The following is a 24,270-nucleotide window of genomic DNA, read 5'->3' on the forward strand; positions in this document are numbered from 1 at the left end:
ACATTCTCACTTATGCTAATGAGTGTTCAGAGCGAGGGGTCATTACAAAACCAAACTGCATATAAGTATTTAAATAGCTGGCATTGGTTTAGTTTGCTACTATATGAAATGTTTCAAATGTTTATGTTTAATTTGGGAATTTCAGCCAATTTTCCACATCAGAAGCCTTGGTGAAAATTCAAATATTGATTCCATATGAACGAGGCTGTCCCCCGCCCGGAGCGTGCTCCGCTGTGTCAAGCAATACAAAGCAAAGACATGTTAATTGTTTATCTTTTGTCTTACGACACAGACTAATGTCGACTCTAACGGCTACAGGATAAAGCTCAAGTTCAAACGTAGCTCCCCGTGTAGTAGATATCGTCGAGACACATCAAAGGCGGAATGCCAATCGGTTGTTTTTATCGTTTTCTCTAGACGAGCTCTCGTCCGCGCCCTCCGTCGTGTGTAATGAACAAACTATGTTTGATTGTGTTTTCCCAATTTTTAAATATAATTTTCGGTTTTTAATCAACGAGTAATGTAACGTTCACACAGAAAAACGAACAAGTTTTGAATTTAATTTTCGCGCTGACCGCGTCATTACGTTCAATACGTCGTCCCTCCTAAAAAACTCAAAAGGCAAGTAATTACATGTTTTGTATGGCAAACTCTCGTCATAATTTAATTTTCAGTAATTTTAAACAAAATACATGTCTTTACTGATAAAATGAAATTTGCGAGTTTTCCACTCGAACTAGACCGCGCCTTCGGTAGAATAACATAAAAACCAAGAAATCGGTTCAACAATACATACCGACAACAACGCTGCCGGCACGGGTACAGGGTACAGCCTCGCCGCAGATATGCAATAACTGCACGGAGATGACCGCAAGTCGAACATTAAACAATATTATTTTCAAGCAATTGACGACATTATGCTAAAACTTATAGCGATTGAATTCGCGTGTTATATTTAACAACAGGTAGCGCGTTATCCGTTCACCGGGGCAGGAAGCGTGGTAGGTCGCAATAAACAGGTTTCATACTTTATCAACCCAAAATATGTCGACCCCTCGCTATCGCATCATTTTCTGTTTTCGGGTCGGGGTTTCCACGAGACGGGGGGAGAGGTGTGCGTCAAGTTAGGTTGGTCTGGAGTACAGGGCTCGTATCCCCAGTGCTCACTTCACACGTTCGACAAAGGGCCCTAACTGCCTGCTATTAACACTGCTCAACCCCCCTGTGTTGGGTTAGTGATGTAAACACCTAATAAATATACGCTAGTCCGTCTGTATTTCGGAAATAAATATAATTTAGAGTTATAATTAGTTCTAAAGTATTATTATAGTTTAACAGGTGTAGAAACGTACCTGCTAGCAACAATTAATATTAAGTGTAAAAAGTATTGTTTAAAATATGATAATAAATAGTCAGTTAGAACTGGCTGCTTCGTTATGTACATAATTGAAATTGTTAAAATGAAAAACATTTTAACTTTAAACAGTAAATACAAGTTATCTGTACGTCTGTGTAACGAATGCAAAAAAATACGAGAAATATAAATATTTTAATAATTGCGTCTCTCCATCACTAGACGGCCGCTGCCTGCGGCCCTTTAACAGTGCTAATTATTTGAATTAAAACCCAAAAACATTCGTGATAAGATTTAAAATTGCTTAAGACTTAAATTTGCCATTCTGTGAAATCGTTTACAGGAATTTCATCCTAGTCCAACAAGCGTAAGACGTAAATTAGTTTGTAATATATTTGACAATGATTTCGATAAAACAAGCCGTGAAGAGCTCGAAGCAATCGCAATATGACGACATAAAACGAGAGTTTATTTGTTCAGAGGCATCAGATAGAGTAAGCAGATATTAACAACAATATAACAGCGGCGAGCGAGGAAGGGTCTGTCTATGTACATGGTTAGGACTTCCTCTGCTAGTGCGCCTATATAATGCGAGTTGTACCTAGACTCGGCCTTTTCATTATCCCATATGTTCAATTTACTTTCCAAAATTAATTCAAACGGTAGTCTAGAACATATGTTAGCACGATGTATGTTTTTTTGAAGTTATCTACATTAGTGTGTCATACATACAAACAATCTGTATACAAAACATTTTCGTATCTCTTCCTATACTAATCTCTTTCACGATTTAGCTATATAAAAGATATTTCATCTCAAGCAACGGCCTTCTAAGAGTTCACACTTGTGTGTATGTATGTAGGTATATTGCAGTTTAATTTCTAAGTAATTATATTATAGCGCTTATTTTTCCCGCTTCTTTGAGTTTAGTAGCTTGCCTTGCCTCTATTCAGATTAAATAAGTAAATAACAACATACGACGTATAGTTATTAGCTTTCACTTAAGCTTTATTCAAAGCAGTGCAGTGCAGTGGCGTTAATGTTCAGCGGAATTTTAGTCTTAAGAAAAATATATACCTACCAATACCCAATAACTCTATATAAAACATTTTAGACTCATATCAAAACGAACTAGGTCGCTAGCTAGAAGCTATTTAGAACATTTATATTTTTAACGTAATGCAAAGTTAACCGTCGATGTACTAAATTCAATATATATAATAAGTTTCACGTGATTAAGACGTGTTTGTCAAATAAATCCATCGATGTAAAACGAGTACGCCGCAGTGAGTCTACAAGAGTTTTTAAATTAATTTTATTTGAAATTTGACTTATAAAACAAATTATGTGTTTTTAAAACATAGAAATCTGTTCGACCGGAATAGTGCTGTCTAAATGTTATATTATTAAATTATATATCTGACCATAAGTCTCCTCTTAAGGTGGAAATTCGAAGAAATACTACAAACTGTTTCAATGTTAGTAAAATTAAAAACAAATTCAATCAATTCAAGTAAATTTATTTATTGCAAATTTTAATTTAAAATCTCTTTCGAAGCAACAACCTCTTCCATTATCCCATTAGTTATTAAAACAACTGTTTTCATACAACTAAGGAAATTCCAAAATGTTATAGATGTCGAAATCTTATCTGTTACATTTATAATAAATCTGATAAAAAAAAAACAAATTAAAAAAAAGTATGTGAATGACAGACTTAATACAAAATTAATATATATTATTAAGCAAATACTACGCTTTAATTAATAAATAAATCAAATATCAAATAATTTAATATAAAGCTAGTATAATATTAACTCAGAATATCTTAAAGCCTTCGATAAGATACCTCACGTTTAATTAAGAAAACAAATGTTTACTTATTGAAAGAGATTCTGATAAACCTGCAGCTTTGTTTACTATTAGATATAACATTAAAACTGTACTTAATGCTTAGTTTTCGTTAACTCTTACACAAGCCTCATTCATTTGTATCTTCGTCACCTTCTGATGAAACTCTTTGCACGTCTATGTTATCTGTAGACTTTTCACGGTTTTTTATACTTGAAACATTCGTATTTTCAAGGTAACTGAATCTTATGCTAAATGCATTTTTTTAATTTACCTACTTTTATTATTTTTGGTTATTTCGTTGCAACCTACATAAGGCTTTGTGTAAAATAGAATAGTTAAGGCAAAGGTCTGCATTATAATATATATTCCTTTATAAAAGGTTGTAATAACATATTAATTTATGAGAACAGTACAAGGGAAGGAGGCGGGCCGCAACATGATTACTGTTAACCCTTACTCTACTATTGTACTAATTCAATTTGTTAATTTTATTCGTAAATATTTTGACAGCGCCGCAGTCGCCCATTGTGCAGTAATCCGGTGTTAGGGAAAGTGTTACTTCCTCGGGTACAAAAGACCGGCTCCTAGCTCGAGTGTTAACAATTGTGGTTTTTGTTACACATTTTATTCGTTGAATGAATTCGAATGCTCGATCATCCGGACGCGGAGTTTGAGATGAGACGGTTGACTTGTTCATTCACCTTTGTACTTACCTACTTGACAAAATGATCACTTGAGGTTTAATTATTATCTCATAACGAATATAATATACATATGAGTTTGACCATTAAACTCCTATAATATAATGTAAGAGAGAGAGTCAGAATGCAAGACTCAGCTGCTGGAATATTTCTGATTCAAAAAAAGCCTTATAGAAAAATGATGGACGTGCTGTGGGAGAGGTTATTGTTTATGGCCAGCAGTGGACGGACACGGGCTAGTGATGCGTTAGACATATAAGAGCAATTTCACAATACTTTACCTAACTAGATTATTAAGTAAATTAATTATGATTACTGAAAGGATTTGGTTTACATGCTAATTACTTTGTATCAGAACTGATCTTGAGATCAGGTTAGGTTTTATATTAGAACATTATATTAGAACTTAAAAATTTAAGAAAGTTATATTACTTTGTACAAAGACCCGCGTATGGTTATATTTGCCATTTCATAGTTCTCAAGGTTGGTGGCATATTGGCGATGTAAAGAATGGTTACAATTTCTTACGGTTCCAATGTCTATGGGCGGTGGTGACCACTTACCATCAGGTGGCCAATTTGTCCGTCAGTTTACCTATTTAGTGGTAGAGCTTTGTGCAAGCTCGTGTGGGTAGGCACCACCCACTCATCCGATATTCTACCGCAAAACATCAGAACTTGGTATTGTTGTGTTCCGGTTTGAAGGGTGAGTGAGCCAGTGTAATTACAGGCACAAGGGACATTATCTTAGTTCCCAAGGTTAGTGGCGCATTGGTGATGTAAGCGATGGTTAACATTTCTTACAATGCCAATGTCTATGGACGTTGGTGACCATTTACCATCAGGTGGCCCATATGCTCGTCCGCCTTCCTATTCTAAAAAAAAATACAAATTTAGCATATATTATTAACTTATTTACGTCTACGTTAATCTTTTTAATTTTTATTGCAGTCGATAGCAAATTTGTTGCTTCAAACAAAGTATTTTTTTAAATATTATTAAATATAATTCGTGTTTACACACAAAAGTTTAGATAGGATCATAATTATAGAGAAGCGCGGCGAGCCGAGGCGCCATCCGTTATTTTGACAAGTTTTTATGTAATAACTTCTCAGAAATATTAATATTGTTTGTTCAGGCCACTGACGTTACGCGCCTTCTCAAGTGTGAATAGAGTATTCGCAGAATTAAGCAAATGATTAAGGTCCGCACTATATATTTTTTTTCAATGAATATTAATTATCTTAATTAAATGAACATCTTAACATAATATTATATCACTTACAAGACCCGGTATACCTAGTCTTTCAACCGCCCCAACACAAGCGGTGCAAGATGAGGTCGCCTGGTCAAGGTGACTTCGCTCAGTTTATTTGATAAGACCCTTGCGGAATTTATCAGAGCATCCGAAACGTTGGCAATAAAATTTCAATTACCTCCAACCGCCGACTTAGCGTGCATCTCGAATTATAAAAGGTCTTTTGTTCGCGGATTAGCCGGCGAGCGGGCCGCGGTAATTGAAATAGCTGCGAGCATTAGACGGCTCACCACCGCCAGCCGGCTCTGACCCCCGGCCCTCCCCAGACCGCCCCTGGCCCGGCACTACAAGGGTTAATTGGCAAGTTTGCCAGAGGTCACCCGCTCTGGACGAGCGACACCATTGTAACGCATTCTTGTAGGATTACAAGTTTAGTGTGACAGAGCCATTTTCAATTAACCGACCCTAAAGACGATTAGATATTAATTTATTACTTTCGGATGAAGAGTACTGCGGTCGGGGACTCTTTGAAATATCACTTTTGCTATTTAACTAACTATACGTATTGATGATGTAACTATCAGCGACGTTAAGAAATCTAACTAGCTTAAAAATTTGCCAACAAGACGAGAGACAGTTTCGAAATGTTGTACGTAATGTAAGTTATGGGACTCTAATTAGGAAACACGACAGTTTTTTCTAACTTGACAACAATTTATTTCTAACTAGATATTAAAATTGTCCTTATATACTTTACAAATCAACTGAATGTCATAAATAAATATATCCACCGAATCGACAAACTCCATTGTTTTCAGCAACTAACTTAAAACTACTATCCGAAGTTTAAAATGCACGTAAAATGAGTGTTTATCGTATGCATTTTACAAGCAGTGCGTACAAGCCTCGCGACGTGAGCTGAATGTCAATGTGGTCCGCAAGATGGCGGCCGTGCCCTCGCCGTGCCCGCTTCGTGCCCGCTCCGTGCCCGCGCCGTACGCGGTTCACGCGAGTGTGCTATTACGCTTTGATAGCCTACCACGAGCGCCCTCTACCTCGCTTATTAAGCGACCAATTTGAATAATTACAATGTTGTGCAAATTTGATAAGTAGACAGATGATTATGGGAGCGGTAAATATACGTATAATTAATGTGTATACGATTTATGTGTTATATAAAACTATACGTCAGTTTTTATACCTATGTATTTAATTTGGAAAGAGATTTATCGAAAGACTTATCGTCACTGTTGCCTAAACTTTATTTATTTCTTTATATTATATAATCTCGCTGGTAAATAAACATGTTTCGCATTCCTTTAAACTGAAACAGCAACACAACACAATACAAGTGATCATAAAATAAAATAAGTTTGACATAAGTTTCTTATTGTTGTCAATTAATTATGGCGATATTTTAAAAGTTTTAGAAGCAGCCAGTGAGGATTTATTGATAATTAATAAAGGGATATAGGGATGATTGACAAGCAACGACGCATCGCATTCATTAGCACTGACCCTCTCTCAAGTCGGTTAAAGAGGGTGCCAGTAATTCGGTGGGGGATTGTAAAGTTGCTCCTACACTTGCCGTTCAACACCCAAATTACTTGAGAGTGGGAGGGACATTTGAAATAAAACAACATTTATCAGCATAACACCAGTTTTGTTATAGACCATATCTATCTGTTAATAACACTGTTAAATACAAGTACGAGGATGTCGTTTAACCTTTATTAAAACTACACTAAATCATTATTGAAGTAGAGCTCTAAATAGATAAATAAACTTAAGTCTCACGTCCATTTTGTAAGTTTGTTCATCGAATAAATATGGATCATTAATTGGTATAATTAATAAATAGGTATAAATACAAAAATAATTAAATACAGCCCAATTTTATTTAAGAATAAATATGTATGTAAAATAAAAATACAATAGCGCTATTGCCCTTAACATTTCTGTTAATTAAAGAATTCTTTTATAAGGGCCGATACGGCGACGTTCGGTTGTTGAGACATCGCATTGTGTCTTGACGGGTTGATTGAACGACGAATGTTTTAATTAACTGTTTATTAAACGATCGATTTATTGATCGATCCATCAAGCGAGTAACTAGACTAAATAAATAGGTAAGGTACAATCTGTTACTCATTAATTAAGCTGTATAGGAACTGCTGGGGACTTCATAATATTATTGAGATAGATTTTTCCTGGCCTTTAATAATGTATATAAAAGAGTCACTAATGAATTTCCACTAAATTTCTTGCCGGTTCTTCTTAGAATCTACACTGACCGCGTTGCAGCGTTATGTACATTTAATTTAAACTATTATTAGTTAAAAGGGATTTTCAAGAGTATACCTGAGCATACTTTTTTGGTTTCGTAACTTAAAATATTTAACTATTTTTATATTCCATTTTAGGGTCTGACAGATTGACAAATTTGTGACGACTATATATTATAACAATTAATCTTTTGAATAAATATATAATGTGTCTTCTAAGCGCGCCACGAGCTTGACGAGGTAGTTATATCTTAGCCACTTGCACTAATTTATACTCTACATACATGTACAATATGTATTCATTCAAATACACTACACTATAACAGATTCTGTAACTTATGAAATAGATTCTCTTGTTTCTGTCCAATATTCAGGTTTTTTTTCGTTCAGATCGTTAGCAGCTTGTTAACGTCCCACTTCTGAGCAATCCCATTTTGTCTTGTGGAGAAGTATAGGAGCTCACTCCACCACGCTGCTGCAGTCGTCCAGTGTGGGTTATTGGATACAGATGATGCAGAGTTTCACAACCGAGTTCGAGATAAATTCTAATCTCGTTGTTAAGTACAGTTTCTCAAATATTTTTCCTACATATCTGAGTCATATTGTAGTGCTACGACATAAGCTTATATTACTGTCAAAGCGCTGTTGTGCTCTTCTCTTACTTCGACGTGAATATATAGTAACATCTCGTACATGCTGCAGCTCTGGCCTCCTCTCCTTCAGAGGAGCTTACTCCACCACATAGCTCAAGTGCGGGTTGGTGGACCATGGTTGATAGTGTAATTACAACTTATTATTTAGTATGTCTTATTTATTACTATATAACAAGAATATGCCAATTTCGGGCTTACAAGTATTTAAAATTATACAATAACAAACCACTTCGCTAAATTTTGTTATAATTGGTTCAGTAATATCGTCGTGACGCTCTAGAAAGACACAAATATGGTTAATAATATTGTTTCAAAGCAAGAACCAACTTTATTTTTAAATGTAATATTTACAGACGGTTCTATTTTATTTAATACATACGTAAATAAAAAATATAAGCTATTAGACACAAAAGTCAATTTGACCTAATTGTATAAAAATTTAGAAAAAAACTGTTGCAAAAAGAAACGGTAAATAGTGTCGTGTACACATAACTAATAACCACGTGACACAAACACCACACCACGCGACCGTTACCGTCCGGTCAACACCTCCGCATCCGGCCGCCAGCACAATACCACCATTACGCCCACTCACCGGCGCGTAATTGAGGAAGTCTTTATGCCCCTTCGTACTTATAACTTTAAATGTAGGGAAAAATAATAGTCGTGGCGAAACGTCTTCGATTTACTGAATACACGATTACATTACAGTTCGCATTGTCAGGTTTTTTGTCCGGTGTTTGGAACACGATAGCATCTCGGGAGAATAGGATTTTGCAATCGCCTTTGTTAGTTCGGGGTTGAACTAGATAATATGAGCTTAGTTTAATTTTATTCCTTGTGTAGTAAAACTCATCTACCTTTCTATTGCCTGCGATTTATTTGCTTCTTTAATTTGTTACCCGTTTATTATTTTTTATAAATTTAATAGTTAAGTTGTTCTTATTTAAATGAACTATTTTAAAAACTGTCACATCGCCATGCCCTTATTTAGGGTACATTTCTACTTACTATCATATATTTTACCGTAATGTTAAACGATATGTGATTAATTTTTTCTAAGTTTTTTTATAGAAACTTCAATTATTTTATTAAGTATTTATTACATTTTTATTCCCTTTTTTCCATATAGTTATAGTAACTTGTAATGACGTGTTGATATTTGATAAATATTTGATTTGACAATAGTCAAAGTAATATCATTTGAATAAGTCAGTCAGGTCAGTAACTGATAGGATGCTATTTTAAAAATACTTCATATTTGTAATCTCAAAACTTTTTGTTGCGTGTTTAGATTTAAAATGCGATATATTTCTGTTTTCGGTAGCCGGAAAACTAACAATCAGACGAGTGACCTGACGATGGCTGGTAACTGTTATCAACGTTTTCGATGAATATTAAGATGAACGCATCTCATATCCATATATATATCATATCTCACCAGGCACTATACCACCGATTTTAATTTTAGGTGGTTATTTTTATGTCTTATAGAATTACACAGGCTTGCTGAATCAACACGAGTTACTTGTTTTGCTATAAAGCATCAAAAGAGCTATAATAAATAGAGATAATATTAGATTAGATTGATATTTAAGATTATTATTTCATTATTTAAATAATTGAGTTACTAGTCTATTGCCATATATGAATCTATACACAAAACTATATTCTCATTAAGATTCATTAGCATATATATTGTAATTCAAAAACTTTACTCAAATAAGTAACAATCACTGCCCCCATATTTTACGGATTTATCGTTGGAAACTTATTTAGGCGTTTTAATTAATTATATTGTAAATATCGTTGTAATTAAGCAATTTAAAAGGCTGATGTTGAAATTTCGGCAAATAAACCAATTTCGAAATAGAATAGACTTAATAAATTTTGCCGTAAGACAAAAATATTTACGTGCACTAAAAAGACGAGCTCGCAGACATTAGACAAACGCAAACATTCAGCACGCAGAAATAATAAGTTATAGGTAGTATTAACGCCGCATTATAAAATCATTAATTGTATAATATTTCTCGATAATGACTCGAAATTCTCCTAAGCATTTGTCAGGTTTTTTGTCCCGTGTTTGGAACACGATAGCATCTCGGGAGAATAGGATTTTGCAATCGCCTTTGTTAGTTCGGGGTTGAACTAGATAATATGAGCTTAGTTTAATTTTATTCCTTGTGTCGTAAAACTCATCTACCTTTCTATTACCTGCGATTTATCTGCTTCTTTAATTTGTTACTTCATCATCATCATCGAAAATATATTATTAACATTTCTTTGGTTTAGCATCAATAACATTAATGAATACATATACCTATTACTTAAAGTATTTCGCCATTTAACGGCCACCGCTGGCTACCACTCTCATCAAAATCCATAAATTATAATAAATTAATACTTCCACAAATAGCTTTTAATAAATCAAGACTAATAATGAATAATAAAAATAAATAATTATGATAATTACCAACAGCTTCAGTAGTCGTACTACGGTAATTGATTTGATTACTATCAAATATCTCATATAACGTTTTTGTTGATTGTACGTTCAACTAAAATATGAATAAAAATAAATTAATATAATCTTAGTAAATAAGTACATAAGTTTACCGGTGGTAGGGCTTTATGCAAGCTCGTCTGGGTAGGTACCACCCAATCATTAGATATTCTACCGCAAAACAGCAGTAATTGGTATTGTTGTGTTCCGGCTTGAAGGGTTAGTGAGCCATTGGAATTTACCGGCACAAGGGACATAACATCTTAGTTCCCAAGATTTGTGGCGCATTGGCGATGTAAGTGTTAACATTTCTTACAATGCTAATGTCTATGGGCGTTGGTGACAACTTACCACCTGGTCGCCCACATGCTCGTCCGATAGGTAGCTATTCAATAAGTAAATAAATAAATACGTGTTTATTGAGCGTGAGCAGTAACTTGCTTTGTTAAATATATTTTTAAGTCCCTGTTTTTCTACTGTAGTCTGACATATATCTGGACAAAAAATAATATAGTCTAAATGAAATGTCATATTATTACCGTGTACCAAGTTTCTCTGGTAGTTAGAACGATCATTTCAACACAATATGTCGATCGTTTATCTTCGAGACAGATTGCAGCCGTATGAATGAATTGCTCGGAAAATATTTATGAAAATTTTGCCACGAAAGGCAGGTCGGTTCTCGGAGTTGTCGGATCTAATGTCTATGTCGCCCTCAGCGAAAAACAATTCGTTTTATCTGCAGTAAAGTCTCCGAAACGACCTGACAACGCTCCCCCGCGCCCGCGGGCGCGCTGGCTCAGGTAAATCACGGCAAGGAGTTTTAAATTGAAATTCCTGTAGGAAGTGCAGTTAATTGTTTTGTAGCTTAATTAATGTATTGCTTGTTCGCAGGTTTCCCGCAAATAAAGTCGCCCTACAGTCCCTCTGCGCAGCCTCACCTCACAGGTCAGTGTCACGATATATTTATTATATTTCTAAAAAAAATCATTTTCAGGATGGTTTATTACACTAAAAAACTAATTTATACTAAATGTGTAATTCTTAAGCTGATTCTAATGATTTGAGTAAATATTTATTTGTGTTGTTATTATTTCGACTACTCGTAGACCAAGGAGTTTTAATTATGTTGTATTCATCGACACCTTTCAATAAAAAATTACACATTAAATAGCGAAACGATGACTTTCTCTTATTTACTATGACATAAGACTTGTAAGCTTTCTTTATTTACGTTACGGTAGTTCTGTTAACTTGTAACGCTTGGAAAATTAAATGTTCGTTTTATTATTTAATATTATGTGTCTCAAATGTATACCAATCACGGTTAATTACTTCGATAGTAAATAATTATAAGCATCGACTCCTTTATACGAAGACACAATTATTTCTGAAGCTAAGCGCGTTTCTTTATTTTGATTCCGACAGGCCTCCGGCTTCAATTTCAATATCTTGAAACTAATGCTAAACAATACACGCTGCTGATTTAGGAAAGTGGCTGGAGGTGGTTACGGGGGGACTACGTGAGGGGTGGGGGGTCCCTCGTGTGCGCCCCCTTCGCCCCGCACCGCACCACCCCTCCCCGCTGTACCCTCGCCCCCCGCCTTTGTCTCAGTAATGAATCCGCCAAACGTCAAACGTCACCGCGCAGGCTCCGACTACCCAATATCATAAATCATATGCCAATCTATGCCCCAAAGGAAAATCAACTTTGAACATTTTGCATTAAAGCAGTTTTCTCTAAAAACGTTTCAGGTGTATGTAACGTTTTGTGTACTTAAAAAAAGAATTTGCTTAGGTAGGACGTGAGGTTTTAGAAAATATCCTGTTAAATGCAAATTAGAGAGGTCGAGGTAGAGACACGATTGTTGATCTCGAATTACTCAATTATGCGTGCTTCGGTCTGTTGCCGCAGTTTGATAGCATCGGACCCGAACTCATACTATACGAAGGAACTCCACCATTCGAGCGGTGTGTAACACGTCGTGCGTATTTTGGTTCTGGCTCTGCAACCCTAGTTGAGTCTGAAAAGCGCCTAACAGAAAACAAACCACCTGCCCGGCGGGGGCCTGGCAGCCATTTGTAAAAATTGCCTTCGCCGCCATTTCTGCGCGGGAATTTCATATTTGGAACGCCGCAGGGAGGAATTCACGAGTAGATTTGACATTTTTACCATCATGGCCGCGCTTGTTTTATTGTTTTTAAAACAAAGAACCCGATGGTCGTTTTGCGTGGCATTGTTTAGAAAGCCGCCATTTTTAATACGAAAATTAGGGGCAAGGGTCGTTGTTCTATGTACACGAGACAATGGGTATATACATAATCGTTGCAGTCAAAACCGAAAAATCACTTTGGACGCAAGGCTCATTGGTTAAACCACGCATGTTTATGTTATGTGAAAACAAAACGGGAACAAAGTGAGATGATCCCTCATTAGCGGAATGAAAGTTGCAAATTAAATTATAGTAAAAGGTTAATAAATAGGCAGCTAATCAAATCAGCCAATTCCCTTTTGATTTGAAGCAGCAAATAAAAAGCATTATATACGAAAAGTTTGGTGTCGTTTGTGAAACTCGCCATTTCTGTATCACAAGTGAAAATATCTTGAGATAAATCAAGTAACTGGCAACGTTCACAGTCAAAGCCGATCTTGGCAGATCAGTGTGTGACTGCGCTGCAGACCGTTACATATTCATGGCATCACATCCGACTTTGCACTTCGCTCGAAGGTTCGCGACGCGTTACGTCAATATAGTCAGTTACATCGCGCATGAATATGGATTAGGTAAATCTGCTTCTGAAATTCCTAATTCATGTCGGCGTCTTTGATGATTTTACTCGACAAACCTCACTGCCTACTGCGTAACAGCTGATTACACTGACACTTGTGCTTTCTAATAATTGCTTCATAATCAATAGTTGATATAACTACAAGGCAAATGTATTTGTTTCGTGTTAATTTTATTTCAGTAAAATTTCTTATTAAATAATTGTTTTTCTTAAACAACATGGAATGTGTCGAAAGTACCGACAGATGACGAACTATTGAACACAAACAGAATTATTTACCGCCGCGGCGCGACACGAGGTTATCTTTTACACAACATTCGTAAGGAAATGAATTTTTTACTGTCAAAGCGCGACATGTAACGACTGTCATTATATAGATTTCAAATAATAGATTATGCGTCTTAGGGATAAAATAATAAGGTGGCTATTAGTTTGGTTGATGAGGTGCTCCAAGGCGGTGTCAGATGTCAGAGAAGCCGCTGTTTTCCTTTACTAAGTGGCGACAAGTTACAAAAACAAGCAATGTATTAGTGTTTGCGGCTCGACACTTCGAAGTATCGGATTCTACTCCATTTGTTTTTGTACGACTGTTTGATTAACTCCGCGTTCTTTGTTTAAGTATGCCTTCGATACTAAAATAATCTTCAGAAAAATATTAGAAATAATCTCTGAAAACGATTTTTACAATCGTTCATCTTATTACGAGCGATACATTTTTTAAGCAACAAGCTATAAAACAAATCCTTAATAATATTTTCAACGAAAATATTTATATAAAACATTGCTAATAAATAATGTGTATAACTCTACTAGCATCATGTAAAAATTATCCAAAATTGTACGACTGCGACATGTCTAGAAATATAAAGCCTCGATCACGTACAGATTGGGTACTCGAAAGCACTTGAAATTTTTTAATATATTCTCAAATGCTAATCAGAACACCATAATAACTAATTCAACATCAGCACATTTCACTCGCAGAGCAGAACTGAACCCTTGTCGTGGCTGAATCTGAGTGATTTCTGAGAGCTTAGTGCCAATACTCAAAAAGCTAGTAATAAGCAAAACACTGTGTAAACACTCCCCACAGCTCCCCTGCTGGAAAACGAGCAAACATCAAGAGACAATCGCTCGTGTATTCCATTACAATCGCAGATGTTCTCAAACAGTTTATTTCGCATAACAATTCGTAAGTGGCACTCGTTGCACTCACCGCGCCGGCCTTTGACACCGGTGGAATCGAGTCGGAACAAACAAACGAATATCTAAGTGCCGATTAAACTACCCCGAAAATCTTACTCATCAACAAGTTTTCTCCGAACACTCTCCGAAACTGCGAACGAACGACTATAGAAAACTAAATAGACGGATTGTTCTTATCAGCTCTGATCACCACACTTAACTTTCCTGAAGTTTGATGTAAAATTATAGTTTAAAGCTTATGAACTAAAAGCAAAACTATCCTTGAAGCAAAATTTGATTGTGTTGTGAATACTTTGCATATAAATATATTACGGATGTAATTTTATGCTTACTATGTTTTTTTTTAACAAATTTCAACTTGAGTTACTCGAATACAAATTACACACGTTATATGATAATTTCAACTTTACATTCGGGAAATCAAGCTCAGAGATACAAACCACACTATTCACAAGTAGTAATAGCAATAAAAATCACGATTCACTAAAACTGGATTATCGTATAGCGATGCAAAAATTGTTAGAACGTGATGCACGTATCTCTTAGAACGTCTTATAGAAATTTAATTTCGAAGATCGAACGATGGTGTATTCTCTAGATATTAAAACACATTAACTGTTTTTTTGAAACAGCAGTTTGTTCAGGTTCACTCAAAATATATACACAAACAGTGGCAACTGTCTGTGTATATATTTTTCTTCTCTCAAGTCCAAGAGTATCTACAAGAAATGGGGGCTTATAGAAATATACGAAAAATAAACTACTAGTAGGATTATAGAATCAGAATATTTAAGACATTTAATGATTTCAGAAAAATACTTGAGATCGTTCGAAGTTCCCAGTTTACCTCTTTAACCGTCATGCGGTCTCTCTATAAGCATAAAAGTCAATCTAAGTCATTAAAATCCTAATAGCATTTCGCTAAATTCAGCTTTATACAATTTGTGGCAATTATTTCGACAATTCAAAGAGATGTAACCGTAGGCGATAATCAAATGACTAATTACTGAGGAGTGGAGTGCAAATATCGCTCGACCACTCGGCGGGCGCGGCTTGTGTTACAAAATTCAATTAGCGACTACTCTCGCTTCTAGTCTAGGATGTGTTTGTGCGTTTTAAACCCTTACTGCCACAGTTATAGTGACTGAAATCGTTTATAGACTGTTAGATCGAATGGGCTTCCATTGCTAAAATATCGAAACCAGGTTTGCACTCCATTTTTATTATAAGCTATTACTGTTACATATTCATGGTTTTATGTATGTATCTAAATATTTAGACGATTATATTTTGTAACTTATATATCTATAGTGCAATACCTACATTTACATATAGCGTGTATGAATTGAATATTCATATGAATTTTTATCTTTCGAAATTCATATACAAATATTGGCCTCCGTTTTTAGATTGTTTTGTGTTCTCGTCTTACGCGGCTTGTATTACTGAAAATAATTAAATTTGATTGAGAACAATGCTTAAACGCGAAAATAAATTCGGCACCTCGAACGAGCCAACAATAATATTTTACGATTAACACACCCTATTTGTACCCCCTCCACCCCCACTCCAAGCTACTGATCGAATAATGAATTAAGTGCCGATAAACCAATTATGTATTAGTATTTTGCGACCGGAGCATGATATTATAGACCTTATTGCGTAGTAATAGGACTTAGGGTGTATGCCGGTAGACTGTCGAAGGTTTCCTCCAAGAAGACGATGCCATTAGCATTGATAATAGGTTGTGTCCCATCCCTAAGTGCCTGCTCATTACTAGCGCCTACGTCAGATTATCTCTCTATAGTGACTACATAGACTTAAAAGAACTTTCCTTCAAAGATTTCTTAGAGGTGTGATTGTTTTGATGGCGTTGTCTTTGTCTTCGAGAACTTAGATTTTATTGGCGGTCTATCATCTATTACTTTCTGACTTACTTAAGAGTTTTGTATGACTAATAATGATAAAAGATCTTGCAGCGACTCTAGCTTGCATTGCAGAATTGCAATACAGGTCAAGCAAGGTTGACAGTACCTAATAATTTTGTTTTACTTTATCAAAATATCACAAGAAAATACAAAAGGTTTTTCAAATATTAGATCTTTAAGTGTGAGACACGTGATAATCGTAAAACTATAAAAGATTAACAGTTCAAATAAGACATTGGTGACTCACACCAATGAAGTAGAAACATTCGCCTCTAGACTCCGCTGTATTGACCTAAAAGCGTGAGACCTAAGTCCACGGCGCCCCGCCCACAATTCTCCTTTCTCCCCGCTCCCCCTGAACACCCCCCTGGAAGAAAGCTATAATGTTATTATCCAGCCATTATATTTTTCCAGTTCGATGCCTGCCAACAATGCCCAGTTATGTACCCTCGCTTTTTGTGCAGCCAGCGCTAACTTCACTGTCAGATTGTCTTCAAATGATTTGCTTTTAAGAAAATGTTATAAAAATAAAATGACAGGAAGTAAGTATACATTGAATTGTGTACTTGTGTAGGTATATGATAATAGCTCACAGTTTACATTTACAGTAAAATCAGGCATATAACTTTGTATTGACATGATGAGAATGAGCTCGTAGAGTACGTGCGCAAAGCCAGTTACGGAACATCTGATCTTTAGGATTTGGAGGAGGAGTTTAAGCATAATGATTTGACTAGTGATTGGACAAAATAGATAACATCCAATGTCGATTTAAATTTCTAGTAAAAGCTAATTTGTACATATATTATCGTTCTTAATCATATAGCTGTTTTAATCAATGAAAGGTGAATGAAACTACTGTAGTGAGATTAATTTGTTAAAATTGATTCTCCCTCCAATTCCATAAATACAAATCCGTCTCCGGATTTCAACAATTGTTCACGTTAAAGAGCTAATAACTCTAACTAGTGTTTGTAAGTTTGGTCCTACCAAAATATTAGCGTTTGATTTGGATACTAAAGTGTGTCTAAGTTTTGTGTTAACGGTCTCATCTGTAATAAAAATAATTGTTATACTCTCAAAATTATTATGATTTTGTTTTTTTTTAACATTTAATTATTATTCTGAATTGTCATTATTACCTTGATAAGGATATTATACTTTTTTTTTCTTTCTCTTTCAATAATAATGGGCTTGTTATATTAATGGGTTTTTTAAAGGTTCCAAAAATAAATTGCAAATTGAACCATTTCTATAATCGCATACCAACTTACAAACATTTAGCGAAAGTCTTTAAAATTAAGTTCAAGAAAATTCCAATATTTCTTTCTTATCCAACGGAATGTGTTGTTCTTTTTAAATTATTCCCGACGAGCGGTCGCAGTAATTGTATCGACTCCGACAGGGGGAGCTAGTGCTTCCTTGTAGGTCACGTGGGGGGACGTCGAGGGCCTTCAATTAGTAATAGGTGCCAAAATTCATGTGAATTCAAGAGCGCAATCCGCATTTAATTGGCGTCTCAGAATTTTGATTGGCAAACCTGTATTTATTTATAGATTACAAAATGCACACAAGTATATTCAAACATATTTAGCCGACTTCTAATAGAAAGAGATTATAAATTCGCCATTATTTTTGCTTATAATTTTTTGTGGGTATACTTCTCAATACCTTCATGTGTAGTATAATGTACTTACATTTTTTTTATTAAAGCATTTGTTTAACTGGTATTTTACAAATGTTCTCTATGATTAAATTTGTTAACGAAACTAAATAAAGTAAGCTTGTAGTTTGCGATACTGCGGCGTAATCATTAAACGCATTAAACGCATTGCATATGTTTCTCCTCTTTCTAGAATGATAAATTTTATATAAAGGATAGACAAATAGAAGCGTTGCCAATCTCACAAGCTCCTAATTATTTATTATATATATTATATATATATTTAATTTATTATTTTAAATAATATTCAATTCAATGTTTTAATTTGAATATTCGAAATATTGATTTCGACATAAAAACAAAAAAAAAAACAAAGTTTCATTGTTAAATACATAATATATTGTCACAGAAACTGGTACAACTTTATATTACTTAACTTTATAGTTATATTGTTAAGTTGGTAGAATGACATTTTCTTAAATTGTAATTCTAAGCGCAATATTGTACGCACTTCTATAATAAAACTACCTGAGATCCATATACCGTTTTTTAAAGGTCTTCATCTCCATTTTCGTAAATATTTCTGGAAGAGCATATCATTCGCCAAAATATCATTAAAACTAAGTAGAGATACAAGTTTTTACATCATTACGTCTCACAACAATATCATTTTCAAAAAAACCCGTCGCCCTCCGCCCGTAACGAGGCCCCAGCGACCTCACCCCCAAACTAACCCTCACGCTCTTTTCGATAAGTACACCGTATTATTGTAATCTTCTAATATACCGAAAAATAATGTAATTGTGTTTAGAAACTTATATGATGATATTATTCAGATACATATTCATGGATGTGCACCTACGAAATACGTCTCAACATATTGAGAGCAGTGAGCAGTATACAAGACAAGAGACTTGAAATTAAATTGTATTAAATAACAGTACTATGATGTTAGCATATTTATTAAATGTATTACCATTGATTATTATCAGGAATCGGTAGCAAAAATATGTAAAATATCTGCTAAAAGTCAGTTTTCAGAGACATTCCAATGAGCAAAAGTAAAGTAAGAAATAAAGTATTGTATTTCATGAAACTTGTACGAGACAACAGTAACAGCCTGTTAATATCCCACTGCTGGGCTAAGGCCTCCTCTCCCTTTTAAGAAGAAGGTTTGGAGCTTATTTCACCACGCAGCTCCAATGCGGGTTGGTAGAATACACGTGGCATAATTTTAATGAAATTAGACACATGCAGGTTTCCTCACGATGTTTGTACGAGACAAATTAATGGGTTTTTGTAACAAAGAATATTATTGAATAACAAATTTACCTATGATTAAATAAACGATATAAACCAATATTTTTAATGAGACAATAGCCTTAATCACGCGAACTGTTGCGCAAGCGTCTATCATCAACGCACGTCGCACGGGTAGTTTTAATTGAGTTATATTGTCTTATTAACAAACGCTTATAAGTTTAAATTAATACGTATTTATCTTGTTAAGTATAACAGTTGATTACACAAATACTTTATACATATTATGTTAACAGCAGTAATCAGCCTATAGAGAGTATATTGTTTGTGGCCAAGGTATGCGTATCTATGGTATATTATTACCATTGGTAGAAATAAATGTATATAACTGGTTAATACCAGTTCATGTAGGTTGCAGGCATAAGCAAGAAAATAAAAATATTTTTAAAAAAATCTTAGGCTATGTTATATAATTTTGGATATAAGACACAAACATGCAATAATAGGTTCAATAAAGTTACAAAAAATAGTAAATGTTATATTATTAAAATTAATAATGCATAATTTTGTACTGTCATTTATCTTCTCTATTTTATATCTAGTGGTAACATTAATGTATACGTGTATATTATATTTGAAACTGCTAAAAAGTTTTCAACAAGGTCTTTTTTAATTCAAATATATTATAATATATTTTTAAACTGACTTACAATTTATCAAAACGTAAAAAGCGCCTTTCGATTTGAGAGGGTCATTTCAAACAGGCCAAGGCCGAACACGTCACAACCGTTGTCCGGGAGATCATAATATGAGACGAGACAATAATGTTTTGTGCGAAGTGGTTTTGGTCTGTTTTCCTCACACTCTGCGCCCGCGCCTGCGCCGTGTGAACGAAATGTGATCCGACGCAAGCATCAATGTTCCCTGCGATGGTTTTTTTTACTTTGACGCCTCAGCTTAGACTATTAATATGCAGTGTTTTATTACGATTACTTAGAAAAAATATAAGTAGGTGTACCTACAAGACGCCATATCAATATTTGAATAATGCTTTATCAAATTTTCGTTAAATTAAGAATTAAAGCCAACTTAAACTTAAAACTTGCTTGACTTTCTAGTCAACGTATGACTGCTACAATGAATTTTATTTTACGCAAAGCTGTGTAAGAAAATAGTCGTTTTAAAAACTATTGTTTTTATTTACGTTTAAATCTTTAAAATATAAACATAAGTGAAGTAAGACATCTGATAATATTAAATCGATTAGATATAATGTAATCTCATAACAACCAGAGTAAATAAATTATTATTATTATATTACTAATACTTATAAAACTACTTACTAATACTTATAATATTAAGTTGAACAATAGTTAAAAAAGAAGCTTATAAAATGTGTTTATCAGTGTAGCCAAACATCTTCTGGAATAATTGTATTGAAATAATGTTGTAGTTTTTAAATACACGTGAAAAATGAGTAAAGGTGTTACAAATGTGTATATGTATGAATATGTGACTTAACTCAGGATCACATGTCTTCACGGTAGCATGCGCAAGCGATCCCATGGCGCTCCTCGTTAAGACGGAAAGAGTACCGCTGATTTTTTAGTGAGTATTCTGATGGACACCAGCGAACTCCACATACCCCCCACTGTTCCCGTGGAGGAAAAGCGTAATGCGTTTTATCAACGTTAAAAAAAAGGATTATATGTCCTGACAACGTGTATGTAAAATTTCACACATATGTACTACATTACCGACGTCATATCAATGTGAACAACTGAACTAAGCTCTGCGCTGTTTGTATGGTAATTTTAGCGAATTGTCCATATTAATAACATTGAATGTACACTCTGTGCGTATTTTAATAGGTGTAGGTATTATCCGAAACCATTGGTACCTTCTTGTACGATTTCACAATATCCATTTGGGTGATCTGTAGCATTTCACCCGGAAGCCACCTTTGATTTTTGCCTTCTATGTTTCCTTTTCCGATCCTGGGTTACGATCAATATACACCATTGAGTACGCAGTATTAATTCAAGTAATACGACAAAAACATTATATTATATACTTACATATATAAGGATGGCAGATGAGCTGAGTCCAAGACACTGGTACTGTAAGAAGCACAAACCATTTCTAATACCGATTCCAATACTTCGCTAAGAGGTTTTTTTTTTTTTTATGGAATAGGAAGGTGGACGAGCATATGGGCCACCTGATGGTAAGTGGTCACCAAACGCCCTTAGACATTACACATAGACTTACATTTGCATTGTAAGAAATGTCATCGCTTATAGCCAATGCGCCACCAACCTTGGGAACTAAGATTTTATGTCCCTTGTGGCTGTAATTACACTGGCTCACTCACCCTTCAAACCGGAACACAACAATATCAAGTATTGCTGTTTTGCGGTAGAATATCTGATGAGTGGGTGGTACCTACCCAGACGAGCTTGCACAAAGCCCTACCACCAGTGAGATATATCATGTCTCACTTGAGTCAATCTTTAATCCGGAACATATCAATGCAAAGTATTAATGTTTGGCGGTAGAATCATTAGTGAGTCGGTGATACCACCAAAATGAGTACCAAGTCCTACAGATAATATATTTTTATTTGTTAATGAAACCAATCATATATGTTATTATACGTGTAGTGTTTTGACATTATTTCGTGTAAACATATCGTCTTGTTTTATAATTTATGTTGTTTTTAATTCAATTTTTTTGTTTGTTTCATGTAACGGTAGCTGTTCGACAATTTTATTCAGGTAATGAAATAAGTTTTTATCCTACTTAGGTACATGGCGGGAACATTCGCTGATACTCGTAATTGTGGTCAAAATATAGGTTCTAAAAGTATTTTAGCATTTCCCCTAGTACTACAATTGTATGCAATGTTTCACAAATAATTTTAAACATTGTACGTATTAGATAGCTCAACGTAGATGACATTGCTAGTAACACATATTGCCATATTGTAAAAAAATACTTAAAACAGAAAATAAGAAATCCTCAGGATTGGACCTGTTACAGGATAGTGTCGTAAGTTTTTTTTTTTTATAATGATCGACGACGGCACGGTATCGAAATTTCCAAAAGCATCCTCTTCACGTAACAAAATAATCTGTCACTGATTGAGTTGTAACAAAATTTGGCGTCGTCCATCACTCATCTCGATATGGAAAAGATTTTATGTGGGAAGTGAGAACGGTCTTAACTAGGAATTAGGATCATTCGTTGGACTTAAAAAGTTCAACGAACAAGTGTCAGTACATATTTAAGCTCGTATGCTGATGATGAATGGTGGTACATTATTTTTAAATCGAAAAACATACATAAGAATTATTTATTTTTTAGAATTACTTATAATGATCAAAATTTAACTCAAAACGGTGACATAGGCTTAATTGATAATTACGTTTCGTATTGAACTTTCGGCCACAGCGTCCAATCCTAAAGAGAATCAGGAATCATCTGAGCAGGATATATTATAATGCTGAAGTCCCACCTCTCACAGTCCGATTCGGTAATCCTAAATGACTGGAAGAGTTCACAGGCAAGTGACAACTTTTTCCAACTTTCTAACGCCAGGGTGCTATTAAAATATCTGGACAAAAACCAATTGACATTCGTTGAATAGACACTCATTGGTTCAACCTGGAATTTGAAACCATGACCTTTGCGTCTACATCCTTATGAGCTATCTACTAGAGCAATAAGGCAGTCTTAATAAATACACAAATAAAGTAAATGTCGTTGACCCTGACGTCGATGAAGAATCAAATGCGAGTCTCAAACGACAACGAAAATCAAATATCCTCGTTCGCGATGTTGAAATTGGCTCGTTGCGGAGAAATTGTCGCGAGTGAAATGTCTCTGCTAATTGCGCGCCCCGCGGCTCTCCACGCTTTAAGATTGATTTTAAATCACTGTTTACCTGTCGCCGCACACGGTCGCCATAGAGTAGTCACAATTCAACATCTTGTAGATATGACGCTATGAATTTGTTTACATAAGGTATGACGATATGATAGCATCACTTCATAGATAGAGTATCTCATAGGCTTTATCTCGACTACGTATAGTCGATATAAAGCCTCCTATCCAAAAGTATATATATTATATGATACATTTTCAACAAGAATGATACTAAAAATATATCGGAATCAAGTTATATATCTTCATACATCGTTGAAACTTAATTTGGTTAGTAAGTTGCCTTAAGTAAGAAGTTATTTATATAGTAGAGATATACTTACTTTTTTGATTATGCGTATTTTTTATGAATTTTACGTTGAACTTTTTAGGAAGTAATGTTAGTAAACAAAGAAACAATACAGAACGTTTGGTATATACTCACTTTATACACCACCGTGACGCAGCTTCAAGGAAATAACGGGATGGAGACGAAGATTCCAATAAATCAGCAGACATGTCTGTATGTAACCAATTTTTCATACCATTCCCGTACATCCAGTACCGAGTGAATCCCGTGAAGTGGTCGCGATTTTCGCCGGAGCGTATAAATGCAATCTCGTGCTGATCTCACGAAAATTGGCAATTGCCGGCGCTGGCGGCTGCGAATTGGCTCAATATATGAGATAAGCGAAGCCTCGGTGCGCCTATCCGATATATTTATTATATTTGTCGCTCACTACACGGCGCTTGTGTGGCAATTTTGGGCTTTTATATTATATTGTGGTTGACTTGCAACGCGATAGGTGATCACATTTGAACCGAACAGATGCGTGTTGATCTCCGCAATGATGCCTAAGATGCACGATGTTTTAAATTGAATATAGTA

General features: G+C 34.9%; 1 protein-coding gene across 1 annotated transcript in view; it reads left to right on the forward strand.

Annotated features, from left to right (window-relative positions):
• LOC126769720 (visual system homeobox 2-like) overlaps positions 1-24,270 on the forward strand; it is a 121,122-nt gene that overhangs the window by 36,842 nt on the left and 60,010 nt on the right. The window contains exons 3-4 of the mRNA XM_050488638.1: positions 11,505-11,558; positions 22,214-22,234. Of these exons, the coding sequence (XP_050344595.1) occupies positions 11,505-11,558; positions 22,214-22,234 (75 nt within the window). The remainder of the gene's footprint in view (positions 1-11,504; positions 11,559-22,213; positions 22,235-24,270) is intronic.

Source organism: Nymphalis io, chromosome 7 (genome assembly GCF_905147045.1).
Source record: "Nymphalis io chromosome 7, ilAglIoxx1.1, whole genome shotgun sequence".
Taxonomy (NCBI): domain Eukaryota; kingdom Metazoa; phylum Arthropoda; class Insecta; order Lepidoptera; family Nymphalidae; genus Nymphalis; species Nymphalis io.